Source organism: Pleurodeles waltl, chromosome 12, assembly GCF_031143425.1.
Source record: "Pleurodeles waltl isolate 20211129_DDA chromosome 12, aPleWal1.hap1.20221129, whole genome shotgun sequence".
NCBI classification, from domain to species: Eukaryota; Metazoa; Chordata; class Amphibia; order Caudata; family Salamandridae; genus Pleurodeles; species Pleurodeles waltl.
This window is the reverse complement of record NC_090451.1, coordinates 153,219,702-153,244,844: the sequence shown is the minus strand read 5'-3', so window position 1 is coordinate 153,244,844 and position 25,143 is coordinate 153,219,702. Positions and strand designations below refer to the sequence as shown.

Sequence of the window (25,143 nt, the reverse complement as noted above, 5' to 3'; positions counted from 1 at the left end):
GAGAATGTTATTCTTCACTGAAGTCACCATCTCTCAGTTGTTCTGATTCATATATTTATTATTCATTGCCCTACTACTGCCTTAGGGGACCCTGAAGTGCACATGGTACATGGAGTGGTAATGTTTTGTTTTATATACTCTATTATTTTACAGTTGGGTAGGCCCAAATCCAACAAGATCTAGGTGAACAAAGTAATCACTTTGTCTCACAGCTCTGTTATCTTGCAAAACTTTTATATATACCAACTTGCATACAACTCCAGGAATTTCTCAAATTAAATAACATTCAGACAAAGGCAATATTGCTTTTAATTACCTAGATCTTTCTACTGCTTTAGACACGGTGGACCCCTCCATCTTGGTGAATCTCCTATACTCTTCAGGAATCCAAGATCAAACCGTGTATTAATGCAAAGGTTTTCTATACATCCACTTTCTGCCATTATCTTTTCTAACTACGGTCTAGAATTAGATGTATCTCAAATGTCATTTATTTTGACAATTCAATTCAGTCTCTATTTAGAGCTCACAGACAGTTCTGATCCTATTCTTTGTGTTTGATTTTTTTCTCCATGTATGCAGAAGTCACCAAGCTGCTCCTAAGGATGGAGTCTAAGTTAGAATCCACATTTTTTGTCTTTCCAGACTGCCTTACAGCAGAACAGGGTTTGATGTGAATCAACTGACTTAAAGTCAACTGGCATTAGATGGATGGTCTTACAACTTTTGGTCACCGGGATAGGTGTGGCTACTACCTCTTTAAAGGGATAAAATCTAGACAAAAAACTGATTCGGGAAATTCTGTATTCGGGAAATTGAGGCAGTAGTTCAGTCACACTTTTACCAACTTTGAATGCTAAAGCATTTACTTCTTCTTATTACTTTTACACAAAAGGCGACCTTAATAAATGCTTTTGGGCCTTATAGATCATATCAATAAAGTGGTTGCCAACCTTTTCTGTAATAAGAGTTACCCATGTTCATTTGAAATCATCCCAAGCTACTAATATTAGAGTTGGTTTAGTGTCCACATCAGACAAGGTTACAATAGTGGCCACCGTACGTTTTCAGGATTACCAGCAGTGATCACCTCATTGCTTCAGGCACAGTAACATACTGCTATATAGAAAACGCTTGGTCTATGTGGAGTGCTTCTACATGGGGAATACATAAGAGCTCAAGCTACAATGCCACAGACAGTTAATGATAAGTCCCCTCAACGCTGCATGATTTATCACTCATATCAGTTTTAAACATTTCGGAAATTGAATCATTGTTCTCTAAATATAAATTTATGAGCTTTAAAAATGCACAAATTTTCATCGCGAATGCGTAGTTTTCAATTTATTTATTCAGATATTTATGCAACCAAGCAAACAATTCTAGTTTAGTAGGCTGGTCTGCACACAGAAGAGCGAATCACAGGTAGCTGGAGAGCTGCCAGTAGTTTACAAACTACTCGTTGAGAAGCCTGGATTATTATAATCCAATATTTCGGATTACCTAAAAAAGGGGCAGAACATTTGCACAGTCAATTGCAATTAAGTGGAATGTATTCCCTTTCAATCAGAGAAGTGAACCAGTTGGGGTTGTTTGTCGATCTTATTTTAGTGCCAACAGGTCTTTGGGTGACCACACTTTGTAGAAATGCCCTAAATAAATAAATCACTTTAGAAGCTGCAGAATGCTTCTGCTCATAGTCTGTTGAAGCTCAAAATGGTTTAACCATATTAGTTGCTAGTGGCAAAATGGATCAAATATAAATCTTTATGCTTGGTTCATAAATGAATTCCTAGAAGCAAGCCTACTCTTCTCTCCACTCCCTTCAAGCTTAACCACCCTGATACCAATTACAACCAGACATATCTTGCAATAGACTTACTCAGAAAATCCTGGGGAGTTGGACATGCAGGTTTTATGGCGGTCGCAGTAAAACTGTAAAATACGCTTCATGGGCAGATTCATCAAATGTAGTTAAATTCAGTAAAACTGGGAGAACGTCGTTATACAACCATACTAATTTTGTCGGTTTCTCCCCTGTTGGTTCCAGTTCACGATGCCAAAAGGGGAACATGATGCTGTACAAAACAGCCAAATGCAAATTCTTTGTCCTTCTCTTTTTGCATAAGAGTCAGAACCATAGAGCTTAAGGATTTCTAAAATCCTAAAACAAATTACGCTCCCAAACAAGTGATTGCGATTTGATGAAAGCTATGAACCTGGAACAGATGCAGCTGGGATCGCTTTCAACTTAATAAAGAGATCAATTTCTATATATGATTTTACTGTTTTTACTTTATACATAAGGCTAGACCTTGAATTGGGTGATGATCAATAATGAAACCCAAGCTGTAGGTCTTTAACAGATTCAATGGAATGGGAATGTTTTTTGTAAACGCATTGGCTTAGCCACGCTTTTTAGTGCACATATCTCACATTAAAGTCTTTGGGAAGAAGTGAATTGAAAACTTTCAGTAGTCTGCACACATTACTCACACACAGTGATGGGTTGAAAAATACTGCCATCACCACATGGATCAACGCAGGAATTGTCTAAAGTGGAAGTGTCCGGGCACATTGCAGTGTGGACCTCGGATATTTGGAGTGGTCTCTCTGTGTAGAACGGAATAAAGCCCCACAAATTGTATTACTGAACTCCTGATTTAAACTTGTTTAATTCCATTTTTTACACCAAATGTATTTAACCGCTAAACGACTGAGCAAGATGTTTCACGGAATAGATAGCACATGTCGCAAGTGTGGAGTGGGAGAGCTCAGCATCCATCAAGTGGTCTGGAAGTTCTCACAAACTTCGGAAGGCCATGTTCAACATAGCTCCCAACTTATTCTCAAAGCAGTGTTGTGTACCCTCATGTCTTTTCGTTGTTAGACAGCAGGCCAGATGAAGAAAAACAGAGTCTGGCCTACCTAGCTGACAAAATGGGGTGAAGCAGAGAAGGAGTTATTTGCTATCAGAGAAGAGTAGGCCAGTTAAGGACACTGACTGGGATGTGATTCAACTAGCAATAGCTGACAAATCCCACTTTTCCAGTGATAAATGAATTGATCACTGGATCCGGAAACTCCTGCCTGCTGGAACAGGCAGTAGCATTTTTTTTACAAGTTAAGGGTTGTCTTTGTGAGAAAAGGATTATCTGAGAAAGTGGTTGTAACTTATTAGAAGGGAAATGGTTGGGGTATTGGGGACCATGCTCATCAATGGATTTATTATTGTTACCCTTTAGCATTCACTGACAGATGAGTACGGCATATAGTACTATAGATACTAATCCACATGCCTCACTGTTTGAGAACATAAGGGAGGGAAGATATATTCACTGAAAAAAAACAAAGGTTAAAGTAACATTATAGTTAAGTGTGATAAAAAGGTCTGCTTTTGTTTAAAAACAACTTAGAAATTCATTGCCAAAACACAAACGTTAAAGAAATTTTATAGTTAGGTGAATATGCCAGTGACAACATTAACTTTTTGAACTCAAAAGCACAGAAATTCACCTGTCAACGTGAACTCAGCTACCCATGAAGTTTAGGGTATGAGGTCAATGTTGCACATAAGAAAAGCTTGCTTTACCTATGGTGGTTTTAGGTATGATAGCAGTAATGATGCTTCATATTATTCATAGCTGTTTAGCACTTAATTTCATGCCTCTAAAGCCATGATAGTTTATGAAGCAGTGTGTGCAAAGAAACTTGGATGATGTCATCAGTGACATTATCAATTATGCCATTTGAGATGTCACCAGTGATGTCATAATTGATGTCATGAGACATTTCTTGAGTGACATAATATGTGAGGTTGTAAGCAGTGCATGGCAGGTTAGTTCTGCTAACTTTATCTGGTGAATTTCTGTGTTTTTTTAGTTCAAACCTTTTACCTAACTATAACGTTACTTTAACGTTTGGAGTTTTCAGTACATTTTGAATCTTTTTTTAAACAAAAACAAATCTTTTCATCACACCTAACTATAGCGTTACTTCAACCTTTCTTTTTCAGTGAATTTCTACATTATTTTAATGTAAAGTAATATTTTATTACCATACTTAAAGCCATCGCCCTCTGTGTGGGCTTTGGCCATGTGTGGCAGAGGGTTAGCGGCAGCAAATCCCCACAGGCAGCCAAACCCACGCTGCATACAGCCTTTGGCCATGCACAGCAGGCAGGTGTATGGCAACTGGGCCTGGCGTGTGGATAGGTACTTTGGTCAACTGACCCGAAGGCAGCAAACCCCCCTGCAGCTAGCCAATATCATGATGTGCACAGCCTTTCATCGCATGTGGTGTGGGGTTGGCTGCAGGCAGGTACCCAAAGGCAGCCATCCCTACACTGCGCATAGCCTTTTCTGATGCATGTGTTGGGGTTAGCCATAGGGCTTCTGTGTTGCAACCAGGCCCTGCTTTCAATTTCCCACAGGCAGCCACCCCACGCTTTGGCAGTGACCAGCGGGGGGTTGATGACAGGGCCTGGCCTGCCATCCACGCCTGGCTGCCAACCCCACACCATACACAACTTTTGCCCTGTGCAACATAGGGTTGGTCTTTGGGTTCTGTGGACCCCATCCCCTAGGGCCAAAACACATATATTAAAGGTAGAGGGTGCGCAGCTCTCTCCCTGACACTTAATTGGCCCAGAGATACCATCCTCCAGGACCAAATAGAATTAACCAAGGTAGGAGGGCTGTGTGTCCCCCCTCCGCAAGCCTTATAAGGAACTGAGGATCCCATCCGGGGCCTTTTTTGTTGTTTGGATCCAGGGGATGGGATCCCCAGGCCTAACAAGGCTCACAGAGGGGTGCACACATCATCCCTTCTCTCTTTTTCACTATATTTGGCCAAAGGAGATGGGATACCCAGGGTCTATTAAGGCTTAGGGAGGGGGGCTTGCTGCACACTTTGTCCCCTTAGTTTTTGGCCCTAGGAGATTGGGTCCCTCTGGGTCCCACATGAGTCCTATGGGGGCAGGGTATGCCTACTCTGCCCCTATATTATTTTTATTTTTATTTTGTAATAACTTCAGGGCAGGGGACTAAATCCTTGAGTCCTGTAAAGCCTGCCGCCAAAATTTTCTCATGTTGCTGGCACCAATGAGAGCCCTCTCTGTTGTGGGTGTCTGACTTCCGCTGGCAGGACTTGGCCCAATGAAATAAAAAACCTCTGGGCCAATCAGAACGCTCTATTTTTGAATGAGCATCCCCGCGAGAGTCTCTCACACCTCTCATGGACCCAACCGTCCAGTAATACAAATATTCTTGAACCTTAATTTCAGTGGTGGCTGCTCAACTTTGAAAGCGGTGAGGCGTAAATATCTTCCTTGAATAGGACAGAATGAGCAAGCAACCATGGCCTCCTAGAGAATGGTCTCTCCCAGGGATTTTTTTTTTTTTTAATGGAGGCCAAATGGTGAAATGTCAAGCATATTTGAACAGAAAATGGAAAAATCTAGAGGCACTGAAGGGACTATATTGAATATCATATGATTGGAAGGTTGTACAGCACAAGGAGAAAGTGTTTTGGTGTTGTGCAACAACCAGCGGCTTTCTGTTATTGTTATTTGGTAGCTGAGCTTATGCGTGGAGTACAGCAGAAGGGTTTGCTGGGCATGTGATTGTACTCCCATCCTTGTATGGGAAATTAATTCAGCTTCTCAACCGGATATGATCCTGGAGCCAAGTCACGCTCTAAGTTCAAAATCCCAGGAGGCAATGGTGGAGAGGAGTGAAGAGACAGCATAAATAAAACTGCAAGCAAGAGCTAATGTACCTGCCCTGTGTATGATGTGGCAGAACTTTCAAAATGGGGCAGTGGGAGGGCAGAAAAACAGGATCTGACTGGCTACCAGGTTTTTCAGTATGCTGGCGGGGGGGGGGGGGGGGCGGTTTCAGTGCAATGTTCAGCTTTTGTTGCTGAAGACCTGTTGACACTTCTGAATAAACAACGAAAAACACCTTTTGAAGCTTGCTTTAAAACCACTTGTTTTTGCATTGTTTATTTAAAATGGAACGCCTGGTAGCCACTCCGGCCTGTGGAAAACCCAAATGTGAGATAAGTTAACTACAATAGAATAGTGCACGTAAAAAACTAAAACCTACAATTAAACTGTTCTTTGCTCTGCATAAGGAAATTGGTACATTCCTCGTGCATTCTCACAATCTCTCTGTTTCCATCAAACGCTGAAATAGACACTAATATCCACGATGCTGCTCTTCACATGGATACGTATTATGCCATTATCCCACAAAAGGAGGGTTTGTTACGATTTGTACCAAGCACTCCCTCTCATTGCTTATCTCAGTTCACAGCACGATTAGCACCCCCACATCATGCATACATCCGTAACTACGTGCATATGTCTTAAAAGAAGTAAGACTTCACAAAATAAATGCAAACAAGACCAAAAACACCTCAATTGATTACAGAGGTCTGCCCATCAGTCGCTTCAGAACGTTTTCTCAAAAACAAGAAGAAGAGTTTGTTACAAGCAGGCCTCAATGCCTTGTAATCAAAGATGAACTTTTTATTGGAAAATTAAGATGTAATTTAGAAGAGTAGGGCACCACCTTACAAGGCGAGTGAGTAAATGTACAACATTAACACACACCACAATACTAGTACACTCCTGATCCATAGCTGCTAATGTGAGACACCGTCAGGAAGTTATGTCTGTTTACTTGCACCTTCCATGCCAGAAGCTTTGCTGCTATCAATGTTAAAAGTGAAACTTCATTTCCCAGAATGTGACATGCTGCTGTAAAAGGCCAGATCGGGTGAAATTGTCGCAAATAATATTGGGCAAATTGGCAGCAGTGGAATAAAGATAAGTAACATGTCTGCGACGGCGTCAGAAGACACTAAGCACAACACTAAAACATTGAGCGTCGAGGTACTCGAAGATGGAAATTGTTCATAAAACAACTGGAAAATAAACAAATCTGAACCATGAGCGAGAGTTTTGAAATGGAAATGGAAATGGAAATAAAGCATGCATACAACATGAGAGGTAGGCGTGCCACAGACCTGTGCTTGTAACCCGGGTAATTGTAAACTACTTTTTAGGATGCTGCAGAGGGTGTATTCAACTATTAGAGTAGGAGTTTTAAATACTGAGGCCCATATGTATACTTTTTTAGCACCGCTTTTGCGTCATTTTTTGACGCAAAAGCGGCGCAAGCTTACAAAATACAATTGAATTTTGCAAGTTTGCGCTGTTTTTGCGTCAAAAAAATGGCGCAAATGCGACGCTAAAGTATAAATATGGGCCTCATTTTTTTAAAGAACGCAAAGCAGATGAGCAAACGGCTTGATCACGAGACATGAAGCAGCAGCTGAAGGGACAGTGGGGGAGGGAGCAGTGGGCAGTGATGGGGGAGCGAGTGATAGAAGCCATAGCAGCCCTAGAAAGAACTCTCAAGTTTCCCAGCATCAAGTGTGAAGAGCTCACCCGGTCCTGGTTTTTCAGCTGCATGCCGGGATTTGTAGTTATGATTAACAAACAGTGCTAAAATGTACAGCATTCAAAGTCAATTCCTGGATTGGGTGAATTACTCAAGCATGGTGGAGCTGAAAAACTTGTGGAACCCCTGCAGCGACCGTGTTGAGAAGTGAAGGATCGAATGCTGACAGATGTTGGGTGTGATATGCTCAGCATCCCCAGCCATCCTGTTTCCACAGGACGCGGGAGCCTGTAACACACTGCCCACACGGGTCAGTAATGGGGGCAGGAAGAGCACTGTTGTCTAATATCACAACATGTTCCTGCTGTGCTTTCTGCAACTTTTCAACATCAGCGGCTCTCACCTTTTCCGTATGTTTCACACCAAGAGGTGCGCACTGTGCAAGTACTTCACCGTTTATGGCCTGGCTTTGTATGTGTGCTCCAGGCACTTTCCCAAGCTCCTGCCATGTCTCCGAGAAGTGCTGAGAGGCCACGGGAAATGTCAACAGGGCCACCAATCTAAATGCAATGGCTCATGCTTGGAAACTCAAGAGTGAGCTGAAGGGGCGGGGAGTGGCTGTAAATGGATTGAAGAGGCCCGAAATAGCTTCAGGATTTCGCGGCCTCAATATTCCTTGCTAGCACACTGAATTGCAGCAGCCGCGTGTTTAAGAGGAGGGCTTTGGCACCGGCACGTTTTTATTTACGAATTAAGCACTGGAAACAGGCCTCCTGTTACAGCCACATGGCGCAACCAAGTTGGAAACGTGCTGTACCACACCCTTTTCATGACAAGGTTGGCTGGGATCAGTGGGGTTTGCTGGCCCTCACCTTGTGAAGAATTGGTAAAGGTTGGAGTAACAGGCCTTGAGTGACGTGCAAGTAGCCTTGAATGGAGTGGTAGCTTGAAGCTTCCGAAACTGTCTAGAAGAGCGAACCTGCAGGTACAACAAAAGCGCTCTGCAGTGCTACAAGACTGCTGGGCTGAGGGCATGTAAGCCCAGTGTAAAATGCGTCGTAAGTGCTCATGCGCACTGTGTCCTGGCTGCCTGACTCTCGTTCCCTGCGAGGGTGAGATTGACAGCTTCCACTCGGTTATTTATGTAATATATATTTTTTTTTTACTCAGCGACAGAAGAGAAGAAAACATAGAGGGCGGAGCCCCAATGCTCTTGAATAGGAACCGCCCCAGCTTAATGTCTCATAAACTATTGGATGGATTTACACAAAATCACAAAAAGCACAGTCTACAGACCAATATCTTTCCGCCTGCTCATTTAGTGTAATTCCTTGGAGCATTTTTTTTCACTAGTACTTCTTAAACCAGTCTATGGAAAACCCATGAGGATTTTTGGGCATATTTATACTATGTTTGCGCCGGATTTGCGTTGTTTTTTTTTACGCAAATCCGACGCAAAGCTAACTCCATATTTATACTTTGACGCTAGACCCGTCTAGCGTCAAAATTCTTGGAGTTTGCGTCATTTTTTAGCGTGGACACCTACCTTGCGTTAATGAGATGCAGGGTAGGCGTTTCCACGCTAAAAATGACTCTAAGGCCTTTGCGCCTTATTTAAACTCCCGTGCAAAAATGACGCACGGGAGGGGGCTGGCCTTAAAAAATTACGCTCAGCCGCATTTGCGTCATTTTTTAACGCCTGGTCAGGGCAGGCGTTAAGGGATCTGTGGGCTCAGAAGGAGCCGAGAGGTGCCCTCCCATGCCCCCAGGGACACCCCCTGCCACCCTCGCCCACCCCTGGAGGACACCCATGTATGGGGGGACCCATCTCAGGTAAGTAGAGGTAAGTATTTTTAAAAAAAAATTAAGTGGCATAGGGGGGCCTAACTTGGGCCCCCTACATGCCACTGTGCCTAATGGCCATGCCCAGGGGACAGAAGTCCCCTGGGCATGGCCATTGGGCAGTGGGGCATGACTCCTGTCTTTGCTAAGACAGGAGTCATTTCCATGGTGGTTGTGCGTCATAAAATGACGCGAGTCAGGTGGTTAGCATCAAAATTTTGACTCTAACCTGACTTGCACCATTTTTTGACGCACAACCCCCCATTATTCCCTACGCCAGCGCTGCCCGGTTCGCATCATTTTTTTTTACACTCACCAGGCAGCAGCGCCGGCTAGCGTCATTCCATAAATATGGCGCCTGGCTGGCGCGTTGGAATGGGGTTAGCCCGCGTTAAATTTTTTGATGCAAAACTGCGTTAGCGCAGTTTTGCGTCAAAAAGTATAAATATGGCCCATTGTGTTTTGGGATCCCTCTTTGATCTTAGCCTCTGCGTGACAGACCACCCCAAAGCTTTCCCTGCAGAAATTAGTCAAAAGTAGCGTCTTTTTAGAAAGTTTTATTAAAATTGGTTAAATGGGCCAAAGTTATTCGCAACATAAAAAACGCTTTTCTATGGAACAGCTGACCTAACTATACCTACGCAGTACAAACTGTAATTGCTAAAGTATATAATACATTTACACGTGTAGTTACTTTTGTCACTACTCATTGAAACCTGATACTGCACACGAACAGAACAGTAGGTTGATCAAGAAATTAATGCCTCTTCACACATGAGTTGGGATGGTAACTCTTTTTGGTTGTTGGTTTTAATGAGTTTATGATCATTTATTTGCCATCATTAATCAAGAGTGGTGTGTGGCGGTATTACTAATGTATTATATAAGCTGGCCAGATTGGTCATCTATGTGTCACATAACACGTACTGATCTATTTCACTAAACTATGAACATTCCAGCATGTTAAATTGTGCTCATCGTATTGTGCCACACAGTAGGCCTAATGAAAAAAGGTTACAGATAAAAAGTTGATAGATGATTAGGGACTATATGATGAGTCTACCAGCCCCATGCTATCATTTGGAGAAGGAAGCACCTTTTGCTCATGACAAGTGTCCATCTTATTCTAGAACTCATTACGAATATATGGATGAGTTATCTACTGCAATATGCTAGCAGCCTGTATCATAAAATGTAACAATGTTTTCAAAGGAAGGAAGAATGTCTTTTCAGAAATAAAATGCTGTGCAATACATTTATTTTAATTCTGCTGCAAATAGAAATGAACATGCTGTATTTTGGTTTGAAAGTAAAGAAAATGAAACATTGTATAATTGTTTATCTGCGATGTTTGCAGACTGCGCTTTCTGTCCTCTGGTGTGATTTCAGTTTTCAGACGTTGAATGTGACCTAGTAATGTGGAGTGCGTTGTAAACTGGAAAAAATGCTTAAAAGTTACAAATGGAAGAGAGGAATGATTGTTAATTTAGAAGAGTTGCACCTATTTCTAAACACCATGCTTTGTTTTATGGTGGGGACTGTGTGACCTTCCCGGTCTCCCTTTTCAATTCAAGGACTCCATCTCCTTTTCATTTGAAGTATGATTTTCTTGCTATGGGTCACTTCCAGTTTTGCCAAGTGACCAGATGGTCCTTCGAGCTTCAGAGGCAGAGCCTTGGTTCATAAGAGTGGTCTCTATGGTAGAATAATTGTGGTTATGGTTTATGCCAGAACATTATGCACCGTAATTACATTCTGAATTTCCTACAGAGGATCTCAGGGGAAGATGCACAGACCACTTCACAGTGTGCTATCATCTGTTTCCTCCCTCCAGGTGCTGTTGATTTAAACATTCTAAAAAACAGGACATGGCACATGTCTCAGAAGTTCAGGAAACTGTCCTGGTCACCGGAGGAAGCGGGTACTTTGGTCATCGGTTAGTATAGTTTTATTTTCATTTAAAAAAAAAAGTTTTAATTAAAATATTTGAAACTTAGAAAACAACGTACTGAGTGACATTGAATCTGAGTATTTATTGTATTACTCAGAAGTCATGCTGACATCCACTTAAGGTATAAGGTAGGTGCCAGTTTAGAAACCTGTCTCACAAGTACAGCCATTTTACCAAATCTGATTTCTAGTTGCATTTATGTAGTGCCTCGCTCACTCCAGCAGCCTACCAAAGCCATTTCAGTGGATGGGTAGCATGCTACCCTGCAGGGCCGGCCCTTGCTCCAATAGCGACCTGGGCAGATATGTGCCCCCTCGCTACTGAGTTAAAAAAAAGCAGCAGCCCCTTTTCACAGGTCAGTGCTTGGCTGGCTACACCAAGGCAGCAACGTGCCTCTGAACACACATCTCCACTCCTCCTCCAGCTCACCTTAATCAGCCACAACCTAGCCCTGGTCAACTGGTTCTGAGTTGTTTGTGGGGGGGTGGGAGGAGGTGCTATTGTGTGTCTGTAGTGGGTGAGAGGCAGATAGGAGGCCAAGATAGGGGGCTGATAAGTGCTAAAGAAACAGCGACTACAGCACTTTACACAACGATTAAAAGCACTTCAAATTGAATTACTGGAGCCAAGGCAGAGGGTGTTGCTGTTTGCAGGACCTTTAGGCAGACAGTTATGTTAGCCTCTCTGATGGTTGGCGCCCGGGGCCTAGGTGCAGCTCGCTAATGCCAAAAGAAGGCTCTGCTACCCTGTACATTTAGGATCCTGGCTCATAGCTCAACATGATAAATAAATTAATGAACAAGCAGGAAACCCAATGAAGGTCAGTCATTCCCCAGAACAAGGGCTATTTGATTCTCTTGGTCATTCAATGTAAAATGCCCAGTGCACTTGGCCATTTGTTGTTAGCACTCAAAGACAGTCGCATAGAGGAATATTGGGTATGTTATGCATTAGGAATTGAAATTCAAACTATGTAGTTCATCTGTACTTTATCAAGGGGTTAACTTTAATGTCTTCTATGGAGCTAGTCCATTTACATCATAACAATGAAGTATGAAGTTTGATTATCTACTTATGAAGAAGCTCTTAAACAAGAAACAAAAATAAATAGTGCTAACATGTTTACCAGAGTGCCCCAGTATGGGTGGTTGGTCAACCCATGTCTTCCTTCAGATGTTTTACACATAAACAAAACATGTTACTCATAACAACCTATTAAATGGAAGAGATCCCCCTTCTCTCTTCTCAATTCTTCGTAATGATACATTTGATCTCCCCCTTTCAGAAATAGGTTTCTGTTGATTAGGGATCAGTTACTTCTCAGTTTTTTTATTTTTATTGTGGATAACTGATGACATTGATAGTACATACAAAACTCCAATTCAAGAAAGTTTTTTTAAATTGAATTAACAAGAAAAAGTCCCAAACTACAATAATTTGTGCAAGAAAAGTACAGTATTGTCAGGGGTGTAGCTTCCCGGGGCAGTGTTTGGGGTGTGACAACCCCCAAATAAATGCATTCTCGGCATGAGAGTTGGGTCTGAGGGACCTGAGTCGGGGCTCCTATGCTTTTGTTGTTGTTTCTCATCGTCCTTGTTTGACTAATAGCTTTTACATTATTATTTTTTTATTTTTTTTTATCAGGAACATAGACAGATACCTGTTAGTGCGTCAGACTTTAATAAATAAACTTACAAGGAGATGGGAATAGGTCGATTAACCTACTGACTCGCTTTGAGGTTTTCCCACCATGTATATCGTACATGCACAAATCAATAACCAATAACAATCAATAACATCAGTAATTAATAGGAGTCAGTAATTGTCACACACCATGACCATTCAGTCATGAATAACCACACCTTTAGGTAAAAGTTTGAATACTCATTTCCTTATATTAGCAATGCTAATGTTATGTAACTTAGGGCCAGATGTAGAAAGCCTTTTGCACGTCGCAAACTGGGAAAAACGCAGTTTGCGACGTGCAAAAGGCCTAACGCGATGCACAACCTCAAATTGCGAGTTGGTACCGACCCGCAATTTGAGGCTGCGACTCGCAAATAGGAAGGGGTGTTCCCTTCCTACTTGCGACCGCATCGCCATGCTGAGTTGCTTTGTGACCGCGAATGCGGTCGCAACCAACTCGCAGTTACCACCCACTTGAAGTGGGTGGTAACTCATTCGCAAAAGAGAAGGGGTCCCCATGGGACCCCTTCCACTTTGTGAATGACGAAAACAAATTTTTTTCAGAGCAGGCAGTGGTCCTATGGACCACTGCCTACTCTGAAAAAACCGAAACCAAATGGTTTCGGAAGTTTTTCTTTTTGCAACTCGTTTTCCTTTAAGGAAAACGGGCTGCAAAAAGAAAAAGAAAAAACAGCTTTATTAAAAAAGCAGTCACAGACATGGAGGTCTGCTGTCTCCAGCAGGCCACCATCCCTGTGAGGGCAGGGACTCGTTATGGGGTCGCAAAATGCGACCCACCTCATTAATATTCATGAGGTGGGTCTTTGCGACCCCATAGCGAGTCGCAGAAGGTGTCTGAGACACCTTTCTGCATGCACTTTTGCGAGTTGCAATTTGCGAGTCGGTATGACTCGCAAATTGCAAATCGCAAAATTTTATCTACCTACATCTGGCCCTATATCTCAAAATCAAATGATAAACATACAGAAACAACATTGGCTAACCAAAGCAGTGAAAGAATCGCAGTCTAATCAAAGCTTGGGTCACTACACATTCTAAAGTTACTGTAGAAATCAATAGCAAGAATAACTGTGCAAACTATATAACATACATTTAGATTCAGAAAAAAAGACATCAAATGTTATGATATGTAAAAAACTTCATCACTGAGAATTCTAGATTTCCTAAACCTACTTCCCATGTCCCAATTGGTTCAAGAATCACGTTTGCATTCAGTCCAAAGAAACTAAAGCCTCAAATCTACAATTCTACTAGTACATGGTTCACATGTCACTGATTCTGGTTCTTGTCTCTTCAGTTCTCGTCATGGTGCTCATCAGGTAACACGTGACTAAAATTATTTCTGGGCACCTACTAGAAATATACAAATGCACATCTTCTAAAATACCACATAGATCGAGAGGGAGAGTACCATCTGAATGAGAATCCTTCACAGTACACTGAGAAAAATGGTTTAAAGCAAAATAGTACAACAAATGGAACCACTTTCTCTTCGTTTCTACAGAGAAAACGTGGATATACGCTCAATAATTGCCTTTTCACCCAAGGTGCAACTTTTTGCAGCTTATACTCCAGTCAGTATGTTCATTGTCTTCCACTGTGAAAGTCAGTCTCACACACATTACATTAAGCATTGTTTCATTAGCTAGTACATCATTTCCTAGTAAGCAGTTCTCATGAGAAATACTTTTAGCTACAAGCACTTGGTCAGCACAGTGGAAAATCCAAATTTAGTTCTCTAATCATCTATTTTATAAAACACCTAAGAAATGCAGCTTGACATGAGGCTATACGACTAGGCCAAGACCTCGCTAAGTTAAGGCCTTAAGATTAATCAAGCTAATACATAATGCATAACCCTTAATAGAACATGTTACTACATTAATCAAACACAAGTTCATCATTTCATATCAATAAGCCACTAATAAGTACACTGTGAATATTGGCAGCCACTCTGGTGGACACACCTTCAAATGCGTGCATTATTTTTCTCTCTGTTGCTACATTTTCCATGAAATTTCAACACTCAGAATACATGAATAATCATTATTACTTTCATTTAAAAATCTGTGTTAACATACCCACTGAAAGCAAATCAGTATTGAACCTAATCCTCATGAGAACATTGTATCCCAAATCTTCGTAATCCTACAACCCTTCAGCATACTGTTTTTTAGTTGGGGAATTTATGATTCACATCCCCTGAATCTCACTGACTAAGCTACACCCCTGAGTATTGTATCATTGTGTGGAGCTACACTGAGCCAGTGATCACGTGTCTCACTGGATAAAGTAGTTGCTGGCACGCAGAACGGATGTCAAATTTTGAAACTGTGGGAATCATTCCCTTGTGCCTTTTACTGACATTTAGCTATTGTTTTGCAGGTTAGGTGTTGCTCTGAACAAAAAAGGTGTTCATGTGATTCTTTATGATATACGGAAACCAGTCCATGAAGTTCCGATGGGTATGACGTTTGTTGAAGGAGATATTCGCTGCCTAGCTGAACTGGAGAAAGTACTGGCTGGTGTGAGCTGCGTGTTCCACTCTGCGTCCTATGGGATGTCAGGAAGAGAGCAGCTCAACAGATGTCTGATAGAGGATGTGAATCTGAAAGGTACAGCGAATGTCATCCAAGCTTGCATCCGACAAGGCATTCCAAGGCTTGTTTACACAAGCACCTACAATGTTGTGTTTGGGGGCCAAGTTATAGAAAATGGAGATGAATCTCTGCCATACCTACCTCTGCACCACTATTTAGACCACTACTCACGGACCAAGGCTTTAGCAGAGATGAAAGTTCTTGAAGCCAACAATACTAAGTTTGAAGGACAGGATGGCGTGTTACGCACATGTGCTGTTAGACCGGCAGGGATCTATGGGCCTGGAGAACAGAGGCATCTCCCAAGAGTAGTCAGTTTTCTTGAGAATGGGCTCTTCAAGTTCGTGTATGGTGATCCGAGCAGCTTGATAGAATTCGTTCATGTTGATAATCTAATTTCAGCTCATATTTTGGCTTCTGAAGCTCTTAAAGAAGAGAAGGACCATGTAGCTGCTGGCCAATCATATTTCATTTCTGATTCTAGGCCTGTGAACAACTTTGAGTTTTTCCGACCTTTAGTGGAAGGCCTGGGCTATACTGTCCCTACGTTGCGCCTACCTCTGTCTCTTGTCTATTTCTTTGCATTCTTTACTGAAATTGTTTACTCTCTTGTGAGTGGTTTTTACAACTTTCAACCATTTCTTACATGCAATGAGGTGTACAAACTCGGGGTCACACATTACTTCAGCATGGAGAAAGCCAAAAAGGAACTAGGTTATCAAGCGCAACCTTATAGCCTCCAAGAAGCAGTGGAATGGTTAAAACACATTGGGCATGTGAGGAAGGAATCTGAAAATAGCCAAAAGAATAGGATTTGGAACATAATATTTGTAGTACTATTAGCCGTGGTGTTCCTTGCTTGGCTTCTCCAGCAGTCGTTACTTATCCCTACTGTTAGTCCTCTGCACTACTTCAAACTATTATACAGATTTTGTTGAATGGTGGTTAAAAAACACAACGTAGTTCAAGTAGGTTCAAGTCACATTATATGATCCTTTCTGTGTATTGCTGAGAAGAATTTGGTCATTGTATGTTTGCTAAAGTAACAGGGTCGGATTTTTCTCAGGGACAAAATGTGCCACCCTGGTCACTATGCTGGAAACTTTACAGCATATCCTGTTCCTAGTGCAACTCAGCATGGGGAGCTAACGTCTGGCCACATTTGAGTTTATGAAAACCCCCTTGCAACTGTTTGATGTTGGGGATAAGGGTATGAGACTCAGCAGTCCTGTCTGAGTGTAAGTGCAGTATTTCTCAGAGCATGTAAACTCACTGACCCTGATCATGCCATGAACTATTTGCTTCTTGGAAAATGTAAACTCTCTGACAATGAAACCGCCAGGGAAGAGAAGGTCAGAGAAAATGTAGTCACCCTGATCAATGTTAGTTTCAGGCTAGACCTAAAAAGCATTTTAAATTACCACAAGATTTACAATATGAAAAAAAAAAAATCCAATTTCTCTGACCCAAGTATAATATTTATGTAATACATGGGCTTCTGTAATCCCTGTATAAACTGCAGTCTTTAATTTCTTCATAATCAGCGACTTGTGATGCACCCAGTTGCCAATTATAAAGAAAAGACATCAGAACTTGACTATTATATAGGGGATAAAGTACCCCCTGCTGTACACTGTAAGGATATTGCAAGTCACAGAGGAGTACCATAACTTTAGAGAGCAAGAGGTTGAAGGCTGAGTTCCTTTATAAGGTTATGGAACTTCGAGGTTACTTACAATGTCCTCATCATGTACGCTACGAGGTAATTCATCCCATATTATACATGGTCACACCATCACTTTTCCCAACTACTGAAACCCTTGGTGGGTAGCTCTTTCAGATGAAAGAGTGAGCATGTTTGCAAACACAAGGAATAAAACTAAAACCTTTAGTGCAAAATTAAACACATCAAAATCCTGTTAGATATTTGTTGCAAAGACATATTAGAAACAGTTCATTGCAAGGTATTTAAAAAAAAGCTGCACTAGCTCAGAATGTATAAAAACATGCAGAAACATTCTAACTTTTCTCTATCTAAACTTTGTGGAAAAGGTGATGGTGTGACCATGTGGTATATGGGATAAAGTACCCAGAGGCGTACATAATAAGGATATTGCAAGTCACCTTGGAGTTTCATAATCTTATTTTTTTATCCTTTGGCCTTTTTCCTCTATATGGTTATGGAACTCCTTGTGACTTGCAATATCCTTAAAATGTATGTTAGGGGGTATTTTATCCCTTATATATTTTAGGGATCAGTTATATTTGGTTTTACAATATAACAGATACATTTGCAGTAATATGCCCTGCTAAGTACAGTCTGTAAAGATAGACATTATATATGTTAAGAAATTGAAAACTAAAATGATTAAAAAAAGATAAACGGATATTTTTTCCTCCTGACAGTTTTCAAATTGTCACATTTAATTGAATCAGTAACATAGTAATTGATCTACAAAAATAGAAACCCCTGCAACATTAATTGAACGTAGAGCACTTACATTGTTTCGCAGTATTGTTATTCTTGGTCTCCTATGATGTAGTTGTTTACGTAGACCAAGGGCCTGATTTAGAGTTTGGCGGAAGGATTACTCAGTCACAGCAGTGACGGACATCCAGTGTGGTGAAACATAAATCCTGTTATATCCTATGGGATTTATATTTTGGCGGACAGGATATACTTCACCGTTGTGACAGAGTAACCCCTCCACCAAAAATCTGGCCCCAAATTTCATTTGAGCTGAACAATTGTTACAGCTCAAGTTGAACATTAAAAGCTTTTTAAAAAAATATTTGGTCCTAATAGTGGGTTGCGTCTTAAGCCTGTATAGAATGTCATTAAGTACAAAATAGTCTGGCTGCTCCTCATTGGTTTGTATTGATGTAGGAACAGATGTGGTAAAGGTGCATTGAGAAGTCCTTTTTAGTGCCTTCATGCGTACTTCTAGTAGAAACAGATTATGTACTAGAGTCAAAGCCAGGGTCGGACTGGGACAGGAAATAGGCTCTGACATCAAAATAAAAGTAGCCTCCAGTAGTAAATTCTATAGCTAAAATAGTTGCCCAAAGATGTAATTTGGGGCAGTTTTGAACTTATAAAGGCATGTTGCATAAGTGTTTTGCAAGGTATGAGAGACTGCATGGATTTGACCTTGCTACAGGCAACGTTTCTTTTAGTATCATGGAAATCAACAGTAGAAACCAGCCCACCAGACCATAAAACAGGCCAACAAACAGCCAAAACATGGCCCGCCACTCATCCGTTGGCCCCGCCCTTCCAGCACTGCCTGATTGCCCCATAGGCGAGTCTGACTCTGGACAAAGCTTACATAGCAGGAGATGTAAAGTAAAATTCTCATCCCTGAACACCAAAGCACTTGGGTGAAAAGGCAATTATTGAGCGTATATCCACGTTTTCTCTGTAGAAACGAAGAGAAAGTGGTTCCATTTGTTGTACTATTTTGCTTTAAACCATTTTTCTCAGTGTACTGTGAAGGATTCTCATTCAGATGGTACTCTCCCTCTCGATCTATGCGGTATTTTAGAAGATGTGCATTTGTATATTTCTAGTAGGTGCCCAGAAATAATTTTAGTCACAGGCTTTGTGTTGAATATAATAACTATCTTATTTTATTTCGGTTTCAGTTTATGTGAGACTGCCATAGAGCACACATAAATGAGCACACATGGGATGCCATCATTATGTCGAACATTCTTTCTATTGGGTGATGTGATGGCCTTTCATCGATGGGCTTAAACTCCCTTTTTCGTACACAATGCATCTCATTGTAGCTGCTTCATTTCTCTTAGGAGTGCCTCTCATATCCTGGCTCACTTTCACCTAATGTGATTTCTGGGGCACAGTATGAAGTTATCACATATTATTTAATGTGATAACCTATGAGCCCGTCCTAATATTAGGAATTGCATAATAGTTTATTTCTGTGATACAAAATCTCCTTGGGTTCATCACAGATTGTTAAATGTTGGGTTGTATGATTATTGTTGTAAACGTAAAAGTAGCCTTTGGTGACAAAGGATGCACACTTATTAGTCTGCTTTGAGAAGTTGTTAGGTTCAAAACAACAATATGAACTGTAAGCATACATTGTAACATTTGGCTCCTCATGGTACTATACACAGATGCTTCTACAGGTCTGTGAATAAAATAATGTGTTTTTGTGATGATGTTGATTTACTAATACTGTAGTTTTACGTAATACTATATATATATATATATATATATATATATATATACACACACACACACACATATATATATATATATACTGGCCATCGTGAAACTTAGAGTGAACATGTAACTGAATGTATTATTATGAAACACTTCACAAGTTAAGGAAATTTGTTGAGGTGTGGATCTTTGTTTTCATGTAGGGCTCTGCCTTTCAGTACATGAAGCACTGCTTTTGATATGATATGCAACTGTTGTACCTTCTTAACATTGTAACGTATTTATTGCTTTATTTTAGGGGATAAGAGATTTTATAATTATATGGTTATGGGCAACATTATGAACAAGTGTCCTGAAATGAAATGCAATAAAGCTTATTTTCTGATGTGCTATCAGTTTTCTGTGTGATGTCAGCTTTCTTTTGAGACTTATGCTCTCCTTGTGGAATGAGAATTTTCACGCTGCTCATCTGCAGGGTTGTGGCCTTTTAAGTTTTACACATCCCTCCAGGTGCTGCATTTAATTATATCACTTCACGTTTCATTTCCTCAGTCTTCACTCCTGCAAAGATAGTGCTGATTTTTTTTTTTAAGAAGGAAGTGGGTCACAGCCCTGAGTTTTGACAAAAGACATAACATTTATTTATAAGTACTTTCTACCACCACTAGCAGAACTTGACATTCTCCAACATTGGATTTTTGGTAGATTCACATGCTTGAATCATTCCCATTGTCAGGCTGTGAATCTGCAGTAACATTAAATAACAGTAAACAATATGAAAATGGCCTTATGTCCAACAATAGTGGATGTTTAGCAGCACACCCACCTCATTTGAAACAACATGAATGTAAGCCAGAGAGGTGGAAGTGCTGACCTCTCTACTCGCCCTAGAGGCTATTATAACTCAGATTTACAGCACACCATGTGTGAGGGAGTCCTTAGGAGGAGCTCTGTTATAAACTGTGTTTAGAACTTTTTCTGGTTACAGCTCAACGTCATTTCTGTTCTCCCTGGATTTCAGCCAGCCCTAACTTCGGTTTTCATCAAAATGTGAGTTATTTTAGGGAATTTCATAGATGCTTCTCAACATTATTGGCCCAGGTGGCTGCTACCTGTCACAAACTGACACGATGGTTGAAAAAGAGTGAGCATCATTCTAGGTTTTGTGTCCCCCTTGTGCCCCTTTGTGTTGTGCCTAAGCCTTCCTCAGAAAAGGCATTGAAAAGGGGAAAGTGTAACCTGCACACAAAAGTAAGGGAAATCAATGGCCACTGATGACCTGTCAGAGATACTGTTGAAGTTGTCAACAACAAAGGCTCGAGTGTCAATTAAGAAGATCCTGTCATCAATAACCATCCCATTGATGGCCATATCACCACCAAATCAACTGGTAGTGTTCTGGCATCAACAACCAAGAAGATCTTGTTCACAACAGTGACATTGACGATAACACCAGCAATATTTCCTGTGGAGACCATAGCCTCCCCATCAACTGAAATCCCCTGTTAAACAACCAACAATGGTCGTGACTACAGCAAAAACCACCTCATCCATAAATCTATGTTGAAACAAGAATTTCCTTGTATGCCTTTTACTTTTCCGCATTCACTTCTACTTGTTTCTGTTCATCTTCCTAGTGCATTTATTGGAAATGGAGGCTGAGGTCGATGACCGGGATCATGCTTCTGACACAGCTCATAGACCTGTGATGTTCGATGTGCACTTTGTACATGAATAAGATGAGAAGGAAGGCTTGTAAAGAGTACTACCAGCAGGAGTGTTACTAGGAACCTTGGACTTTTGCAGAGGAAGGCTGATCAACAGGTGATGACCAGTCTTGCAGGCTTAATCACACCTACAAAGAGCCACCTATGATGCAGATGTCAGTAGTCTTTATGTCCTCACATGCCAGAAACTTTTTCCTCTGCAACCTCAACATCAGCTGCCAATGGGCCAACTTCCTGGTCCACTGATGCCATCACCTCTTCTCTGTGTACCAACTACTCAACTGCAACATCATCCTCAGCTGCAACTGGTGGTACCCCTTCTTTAGCCTCCACCAGCTCCCACACCAGCACCAATTCCACACCCTGTCCCAGCGACACCTAAGCTGATGGGAGAATAGGGCGCATCTGATTCTTGACACGTCGGACTTGGAGGAGGCAGGTGAACATTTCAAGGAAGGACAGGGTGATGATGGGTGCTAGCAAAATGAAGAGTGAGAACACTACTTACTACACACAGAAGGTGATAAAACACCTATGTGGCCTGATTCACCCCAGATTACATTTTTCACTTCCAGGGGTCATGAAAAGGGTAGTCAAGAGGTTCAATTTAGGTATGACGTCTCTGGAACAACACTTTTTCTTATGACTTTAAGAAACAGCCAACAAAAACTATCAAATTGGACGGTCTGAAACTAATGCTTGCACATATTTTGCAGTACAGGCAGCTGTTAGAAATTGGGTTTTTGGTTGGCAGTCAGGTTGCCCTCTGTCTAAGCAAGAACCCTCACTCTAGTCAGGGTAAGTCACACACAATCCAAAATCAGCCTGTGCCCACCCTCTGGTAGCTTGGCACGAGCAGTCAGGCTTAACTTAGAAGGCAATGTGTAAAGCATTTGTGCAATAAATCATACAACACCATAGTATAAAACCACAAAAATACACCACACAGTGTTTAGAAAAATATATAATATTTATCTGGGTATTTTCAGGTCAAAACGATCAAAGTTGCAATATGAATTTGTAAAGATATCACTGAAAAGTGATATAAAGTGTCTTAAGTCTTTAGAAAGCAAACAAAGTCTCTTTCAAACACAAAGCACCTGGTTTCTGGTGGAAAATCTCCTCAGAGGGCCACAGGAGAAGAGATACGTGGAAAACTGGTGTGTGCGTCGATTTCTCCTCAGCACACACGGACTTGCGTCGTTATTTTCCACGCGGGAAGTCGTGCGTCGTTTTCCTGAGTGCGGACAGTCTCTTTCTGTGGATCGCGTGGAGTACTAGATGTCCTGGGTCTGTGCGTGGATTTTCCTGCTTGTTTTCCGGCTGCGCGTCGTTCTGCGGGGATGCGCGTCGAAGGTTCGATCTCACGGCAGGCGTCGCGTCGATTTCTCTTTGGGAGTCGGGCGGCGTTGTCCTTGCGAGGCCGTGCGTCAAAGTTTTGATCTCACGGCAGGTGTCGCGTCGATTTCTCCTGGGAAGTCGGGTGGCGTTGTCCTTGCGAGGCCGTCAAAGTTTCGGTCGTCCCGAAGGCGTCGCGTCGGTCAGCGTCGGTGTGCAGCGTTTTGCTTGCCGCGGAACAAGCTGTGCGTCGAAAATTTCGGCGCACGGAGCGTCCAAGTGGAAGAGAGAAGTCTTTTTGGTCCTGAGACTTCAGGGAACAGGAGGCAAGCTCTATCCAAGCCCTTGGAGAGCACTTTCACAGCCAGACAAGAGTTCAGCAAGGCAGCAGGCCAACAGCAAGGCAGCAGTCCTTTGTAGAAAAGCAGACAGGTGAGTCCTTTGAGCAGCCAGGCAGTTCTTCTTGGCAGGATGTGGTTTCTGGTTCAGGTTTCTTCTCCAGCAAGTGTCTGATGAGGTATGGCAGAGGCCCTGTTTTATACTAAGTTGTGCCTTTGAAGTGGGGGTGACTTCAAAGAGTGTCTAAGAAATGCACCAAGCCCCCTTTCAGTTCAATCCTGTCTGCCAGAGTCCCAGTAGGGGGTGTGGCAGTCCTTTGTGTGAGGACAGGCCCTCCACCCTCCCAGCCCAGGAAGACCCATTCAAAATGCAGATGTATGCAAGTGAGGCTGAGTACCCTGTGTTTGGGGTGTGTCTGAGTGAATGCACAAAGAGCTGTCAACTAAACCTAGCCAGACGTGGATTGAAGGGCACAACAAGATTTTAGTGCAAAGAAATGCTCACTTTCTAAAAGTGGCATTTCTAGAATAGTAATATTAAATCCGACATCACCAGTCAGCAGGACTTTATATTACCATTCTGGCCATACTAAATATGACCTTCCTGCTCCTTTCAGATCAGCAGCTGCCACTTCAACAGTGTATGAGGGCAGCCCCAATGTTAGCCTATGAAGGGAGCAGGCCTCACAGTAGTGTAAAAACGAATTTAGGAGTTTTACACTACCAGGACATATAACTACCAGGACATGTCCTGCCTTTTACCTACACAGCACCCTGCTCTAGGGGTTACCTAGGGCACACTTTAGGGATGACTTATTTGTAGAAAAAGGGGAGTTCTAGGCTTGGCAAGTACTTTTAAATGCCAAGTCGAAGTGGCAGTGAAACTGCACACACAGGCCTTGCAATGGCAGGCCTGAGACAAGGTTAAGGGGCTACTGAAGTGGGTGGCACAACCAGTGCTGCAGGCCCACTAGCAGCATTTAATCTACAGGCCCTAGGCACATATAGTGCACTCTACTAGGGACTTATAAGTAAATTAAATAGCCAATCATGGATAAACCCATCAATAGTACCATTTACACAGAGAGCATATGCACTTTAGCACTGGTTAGCAGTGGTAAAGTGCCCAGAGGTCAAAAGCCAACAACAACAGGTCAGAAAAAAATAGGAGGAAGGAGGCAAAAAGTTTGGGGATGACCCTGTCAAAAAGCCAGGTACAACAGCAGCCCTCTACCTGGACTAACATTCCTAACTGGTCTCTCAAGGTCTGACTCCATCACTGTGGCAGTGCTCAACTGAGGTCAAATTGTTCTGCCACTCCAGCGTTTGCTCCTCCTGACAGGATTGGCATACGCATAGACAATTTGGGTTTCAGCATGAGCTCCATGGCACCAGCCACATTAAAAGTTGTAAAAGCCACCCCTGGACACCAGATGGGACACAACATCTCTCCCCTTGTCAACCTCAGCCCGGAGATCAAAAAGACGGAAGCTAAGTCCATTGTCAAAAAAGGCACAATGTGTCCCTGTCATCATCGACTGAGTTATGGATGGGTTCACTGCAGGCTTCTGCCAGCTTGTAGGAGCAGCATCTCTGCACTGACAGAGATTGCTTTGTTCAATAGCCTTCTGTGCAGAATTTCAGTCAACCATCTTGACTCTTGATGGCCGGACACGGCTTGGAAAACATGCAAACGACACACTACAAACCTACGTACTATAGAACATCAAGATGGTGGTGTTGTATTGCTATATGAAAAGAAAAAAACAACAAATTAAAGTAGAATACAAAATTTATAATGAAGATCCAAAAGAGAAAGGTAAATCTCATGCACCAAAAGCACGATAGAACTAGTGTCCATTTGCACGAAGTTCCATGTGGCAGTGAAACACTGAGTCCAATGTCTGTACATCCTCCGCTGATGAAAGTGGCTACCAGTTCATGTAATGTGTATCGAAAGGTCCAATCTATAGTAGACTGATCTGTAGATGGTGGTAAATCTCAGCCCATAAAATGCTAAAGCTGACACGTGTTTCGTC

General features: G+C 41.9%; 1 protein-coding gene across 1 annotated transcript in view; it reads left to right on the top strand.

Annotated features, from left to right (window-relative positions):
• The window catches only part of SDR42E1 (short chain dehydrogenase/reductase family 42E, member 1), a 55,132-nt gene extending 37,040 nt beyond the window's left edge, over window positions 1–18,092 (top strand). Inside the window, exons 2-3 of the mRNA XM_069216925.1 lie at window positions 11,086–11,187; window positions 15,295–18,092. Coding sequence (XP_069073026.1) covers window positions 11,120–11,187; window positions 15,295–16,447 — 1,221 coding nt within the window. The 5' untranslated portion in view covers window positions 11,086–11,119 and the 3' untranslated portion in view covers window positions 16,448–18,092. The remainder of the gene's footprint in view (window positions 1–11,085; window positions 11,188–15,294) is intronic.
• The last annotated feature ends 7,051 nt before the right edge of the window (window positions 18,093–25,143 follow it).